Consider the following 6,000-nt stretch of genomic DNA (forward strand, 5'->3'; position numbering starts at 1 on the left):
AAAAAAAAACAGAAGAGGAGAAGGAAACTAGCTCAGAAGCCATCCCTATTCCTCCATACCTTTGTGTGAATGAAAGGGAACTAGACAAAGAACAAGGCACTGTTATTAATATACATTAATATAATTAATATTAAATATAAAGCAGAATTATTTGCAGAGCAGAGAAGTCTGTAAGCAAATAGGATTCACATTTTTAGTTAGTTCTCACTGCAAGTATTTAGACAACTCTGCTGGTGATCACAACCATGATAAGGCTGCACATGCTAAGGAAACTGGAGTTTACCCTGGCCAGACTGATGTTCCTCAGCCCAGGAAAGCAGGCAGGACCAAATGTAAGGGAGGCCCCATCTTCTCCAGTTGCTGGATTCTTAGAAAATAACTCAGCTTGCACACCTACCCTCTGCTTTTGGGTCACCTGCAGCACTGTTTTGCCCAGATTCCCCATATCATTATGCTCAGTAAATTTAGGCATGCCTGACTGCTGGAGTATCTGCAAAGTAAGACTCATGCAGAGAAGATCTATTTCACACAATTAAGGGTTAGTGACTCCATCTGGGGATACCAACAGAGTTCTGGGACACCAGTGAGGCTTTAAGAAACCTTGTTGGAGCTTTTTTCACCCCTGTCCCACTTTTAGGCTATCACAGTTCAAAACAACACAAGTTCTAAGTCTTGGCGCTCCTAGAAGTAACTTCAGACTGAGAAAACAGAATGCTCTATATTTTAAGACTCCCCCACTTCACTTACCATCACTTTCACTCTTACTTTTTAAGTCTTCCATCCACGTTGGAATAGTTTTTAACGCCACATAATCCCCCAAGTACTCTTTGCGCCTTTCTTCCAAGGTCATCTTCAGCAAACGCTCTGTTCAAGGGAAAGAGAAATAAAAAAAACGTTTTGCAAGCTTTCATACATTGTTGCAGACGAGCCACAGTGACCAATGCACTGCCCTTGAGGAATGGAATGCCACTTGAGGGGACCAAGCAAGAGTGAGGCAGTGAGCTACAAGAGGAGCTGAGCGTGGTGCATCTGTACCACTGCACACCCCTGTTTCTGGCTATCCCAGATAAGTTAAAAACTCTTCCCCACACTCTGGGCTCTTCAGGCCTCCTCCCCACATCACTGCTGTGCTGCTTCTTCCTGCCACTTTAATTCCTGCATCAGAGAACAGCAACTTTAGTAGGGAATTGTTGTTTTATAGGGAGTTTTTTCAGGTATGAAAGTCAGTTCTGTAGGTTTTGCATTTGTAAACCAGAACTTAAAAAACAAAAGTTAAAGTAAAAGCAGAGAGCATGGTGGGAAATTAATAAAATGCTGCTACATAACAAAAGAGATCAGAGCTCCAGAAAATGTTTTGTTAATTGCTAAGTGTCTGGGGTGGTAAAAAAGGTAAGTTTAGCTTTAGAGATCTGCATTTTAATAGTAATAGGACGCACCTGGTTACCACACTAAATACATATGGGCAGTTGTTTTTGTTTTCTACTGAGAATATCACTCTTTTTTCAGATGTTTAGTGAAAAGTAAAGCCTCAAACACCGCATAAGTATGACAGCAACTGCCAACTTCACTTCTCTTCAGACCCTGCTATAAATGCACTTCTACAGAAAAAAAAAAAGCCATCCCAATGACCCAAAACTGCAAGCAACCCCAGCACTTCAGCTCATTTTTGCAGTCACATCCTCTTTTCCCTCCCTACCTCATCAAGCTTAGTATTAGCTCAGCACAAGATGAAGAACTTCTTCCCTCCCAAAAGAAAAGGGGGAAAGAAAAAGACCAGTAGAGAATATCATGACACCCATACACTACTCAAATGTCTCAGTCTGTTTTTACCAGTAGCACTGTGCTACTTTAACCACACTAACAGTTTTTCTTGACATGTTAATCAGTAATAAATGCTCTTCAATGACTGGAGAACTTTTAGGGGTGTGAGGAAAGGCTAGACCTACATTATTTGCATTTTACATAAAGGACTAGGCAGACATAACAAGAACATTTTCATCCCAAGTAGAAGCAGCAAAAGATGAACATGGAAACTGCTTCTCAGATCACATCTTTAAAAAAACAAGAAAGAAAATCACTGGGGTCTGGTCTGGGGTTCTTTTGTCTTTCTTCAAAATCAAGTTTCCTACTTATGTAGGCTGCAGTCAGCACAGTCTAATAAGGCAAGTTTTGAACACAGCCTTCCTTAACAAACTAAGTTCATTTTGGTATTTTTTGACAGTATTACCGATTTCTTCAGTTGACAAACACATTTCTCTCTCCTTATTCAGTCTGGTACCTCAGTGGGATATTTACACCTGCCATGAGAACTGACTGATGAGGGTCACCACTCTGCACAGCTGGGTGCCCATCCCAAGCTCCAGGGATAGGAAACTCCAAGTATGTGACCTGCACACTGGAATTCCTCCAGGTGGGCAGACCTGAGAGAACATGTCAGTTTTGAGGGACTGACAAACAGAGCCAGTCTAGGTGCCTTTTGCTGAAGGGGCGACAGAGCCACTCCTGTGCCTTCAAAACACAAGTTTTTCTCTACAGGAAGGTTTTACAAAAGTTCGCTGTTGTGAGTCAGCAGCAAGAACTTAAATTGAGTCTTACAAACCCCCCAGAGGATGCTCCCAACAGCCTTCACTGCAAGCACAGCTTTCTACCTGTGGCAGAAACTTGGGAAGTTTGCAGGCAGCCCAGTCCTGTGTCTGAGGCTCTGAAATCACCTCCACTCTTGGCTCCTGCTCAGTTTCTGCTGTCCTCATGGAAGATCTCCCCTGAGAGGATGTGGACCAAGCCTTAATTACCAAGAAAGTAATTAAGAAAAGCAAGGGTATTGTCAGTGGGTTTGAACTCAAATTTAGCAATCAGTGCTTTTTGTCATTTTATGAAGTACTTCAGAATATAAAAGGCTGAGAGCAAGAACACTCAGAGCTTCATAGGAAGAACAGAGCCGGTGAGCACAGACAGTTTTGCAGGGGTTCAGGGATGCTTGGAAAGGTGAAGGCAGACCTGACAAGATTTGAATTGGGTAAGAAGGAAGGAAGCTGGGCTTCCGTAGTTTTCCTCTCTAGTAAATGAGGTACTTAATAACAGCAGTCTCATAGGGCTAAAAACTGAGGGGCAATGTCAGCAATGAAGAGAGAAGCTTTTTCTGCCCTCCTCACTCAAAGTACTCGGGGCCAACATCAGCATGGTGCTGGAACAGTTACTGGAGCAGAAGACTGGCAAATGCTCTTCATTCTCACTGGGCAAAAAGACAGGGAGCTGTGGCCAGCTAGCACTCAAAAATGCATCCTGGATGGAAAACCTCATTTGCCTTCAGCAACATCCCCATGCTGATGAAGACCATCACCCTTATGACAGACTGAGACACCAAAAGTGTGCCACAGCAGCTCCCGTTTCCAGACCCTCCTTACTAATGATTGGAGTTCACTGGCCAGGTTATGAATTCACACAGACAGCAACAACTGAAATAGACAAGAGGGAGTAGTAATAATATTCACTAGAGCCCACCAGTAACTTTCCCCCATCCGCCCCTTGTATATTTCAAAGGTGAAACATACAGCATTAAGGGAAAAGCCGGTTGTAATTGATCACACATAAGCAATGCTTGAGACAATTACACTGTACTTTCTTCATTGAAAACAGAAACTTTCATCAGGTAGAAATGTGTTGCCTCACCTTTACTACAGAAATATGGATTGTAAGACAGCTTGAAAGAAAAAGACTCACTTCATTTGAGAGGAGTTTGACAGGAGCAACTACACTACAGAAAAATATGTTCATTTCTGTTTTAACAATTTTTCCTTAGAAACGTGCACTTGAATCCTGTTCACTGAACTGGTCTTCAGCCCTCTTAGCTTGAAACAGAATCACAAGGGTGATGGAAGGGAAAAAGAGAACTTAAAATATATACCTCTCATAGGTATTTCTTCCTCTCCTCATCTATTACTACATTATTTGGAATGTAGTAAGAAGCTTTGCTGCTCACAGATATAAACGTTGCACTTCCACTCTGTGAATTTTTTTCTTAATTTTTACATTGGTCTCCCCAGATCAATACAAAGTTCAAACAAAACAATGCATCAAATCCTTGGCCCACAGTTTTCATGCTCTGGAGTTTGGCTTAGAGGCTTTATAAACTGAGAATACACAGGTACGGTGTCCTTAAAATATAAATAAATAGTTGAAAAGATGGGACGTAGGGGTGCTCTGAGACTCCCATACCCCAAACATTTCACCCCGGCTGAACGTCGCTAGAATCCAAACTGCTTACACCAATGATCCCAACAAACCCGCTTCTCCTCAGAAAACAAACCCACTGAAAGCAGAAAAAGCACGTTTCCAGAGCATGTGCCCAACTTTTCGGCCTGAAACACTCCCACAAGGTGACTTGGGGGCGGGCAGCCCTCCGGAGAGGGCTTGTTTACTGCCCTCCCTCCGCCCCGGGGCTCCGCTCCTCACCGATACGCCGAGTGTGAGGGGAACATCCCCAATTCCCGCACGGCCGGGCTGCCATGAAGGCTGGCTCAGCCAGGAGAGCCCAGGACGAAGGCAGAGAACACGGAGTTCCCCCTTCCCCACCCCGTCCCCTCAGCCGCGGCCGGCGGCAAGCGCTGCCCGGTGCAGCGGCGGCTCTGGAGGCACCGGGACCACCTCCCTCCCTTCCCTCGCTCCCTCCCGCCTCAACGTGAGCTTAAAGGCGGGAGAAGCGGGCCCGGCCACCGGCAAGGGCGGTAATACCTTTCTCCTCCCGCCACAGCTTTTTCCGCTTGTTGCCGGGGTACATGGTGGTGTGGCTGGCGGCGGCTTTGAGCTGCAGGTTCCCCAGGCTCACGAGGGGGTGGAGGAGACGCCGCGCCAGAGCCAGAGCCGAGCGATACCGACGCCCCGCGCCGCCGCTGGTGCCGCTGATCCCGCCGGGTTCGGCTCCGGCTCCGCGCCCGCTGCACGGTGCCCGTCAGCCGGGTCACGCCTCGCTCTACCCCGACACCCCCGCAGCGCCCGCCCCGCTCCCCGCCGCCCGTTGGCTCCGGCAGCCGCCGCTCAGCAGCCGCCTCCTCCTCCTCCTCCTCCCGCACCGACCAGGAGGAGCCTGAGCGCGGTGCCGCCGGCCCGGCGGGATCTGGGAGAGTGTGTGGTGCGGGGACACGGCGCGGCGGGTGCTTGGGTGCGACACTGCGTGCTCTGCGCGGCGCTGGCGCTCGGAGCCCCCGCGGGGCGACAGGGAGGGAGGGAGCGAGCGGACACCCCGGTACCGTCCCGCCCCGCCACCGCCCCTCGCCCGCCTCCTCCGCCCCTCTGCTTCCGGGTTGCGGCGGTACCGGGCTGTGCCCGGGGCGGCGGGGCTGTTGCCGAGCGACGGCGCCGGGGCCCGGGCCCGAGCCTGGCCCGGCTCGCCCGCTCGCCAGCGCCTCCCGCGGGCCCGCGGCGCCCGTGGAGCGTCCGGGACAAAGGAAACGGCACCGGCCGGTGTCAAAACACGGCTGGAGCTGGAGATGCCGGGCTGAGGGTGCCGGGAGCGGGGCTGAGCTGGTGTGTGCGGAGAAAGGGCAAGAGAGCGGGTGCAGGGTGTGCAGCACGAGTGCTGTGAGGAGCAGCTGAGGGAGCTGGGGGTGGCCAGCCTGGAGAAAAGGAGGCTCAGAGGTGGCCTTGTCACTCTCTGGAACTCCCTGAAAGGAGGCTGCAGCCATGTGGTTCCATGTAACCATAGTCTTTAGCTGGGCCAGGGAGGTTTAGGTTGGACATAGGGAGGAATTTCTTCACAGAAATTGTGATTAGATATTGGAATGGGCTTCCCAGAGAGGTGGTGGTGTTATCACCCCTGGAGGTACTTAGGAAAAAACTGGACATGTCGCTCAGTGCCATACTGTAGTTGACAATCTGGTGTTCACTCAAAGGTTGAACTCGATGATCTCGAAGGTCATTTCCAACCTGATTCTGAGACTCTGTGACTCCTGGGATCCCCACACCACTCCCCCACCCCTTTGTGAAATTCCCACCTATTGTGAA

The 6,000-nt window shown here is 49.3% G+C and overlaps 1 protein-coding gene across 3 annotated transcripts in view; it reads right to left on the minus strand.

The window, feature by feature from the left end:
• Positions 1 to 4,963, minus strand: part of MACROD2 (mono-ADP ribosylhydrolase 2) — an 849,661-nt gene extending 844,698 nt beyond the window's left edge. For 2 of the 3 annotated variants that reach the window (XM_054290176.1, XM_054290175.1), the window contains exons 1-2: positions 4,732 to 4,963; positions 748 to 864 (exon numbers count right to left, since the gene is read on the minus strand). In XM_054290176.1, coding sequence (XP_054146151.1) covers positions 748 to 864; positions 4,732 to 4,777 — 163 coding nt within the window. In that variant the 5' untranslated portion in view covers positions 4,778 to 4,963. The remainder of the gene's footprint in view (positions 1 to 747; positions 865 to 4,731) is intronic. The other variant, XM_054290178.1, reaches the window with a different exon arrangement.
• Positions 4,964 to 6,000: the final 1,037 nt, after the last annotated feature.

The sequence above is a fragment of the Melozone crissalis genome, unplaced genomic scaffold (assembly GCF_028551555.1).
Source record: "Melozone crissalis strain CALT ecotype California unplaced genomic scaffold, PUWL_Pcris_2 ptg000081l_1, whole genome shotgun sequence".
Lineage (NCBI taxonomy): Eukaryota > Metazoa > Chordata > Aves > Passeriformes > Passerellidae > Melozone > Melozone crissalis.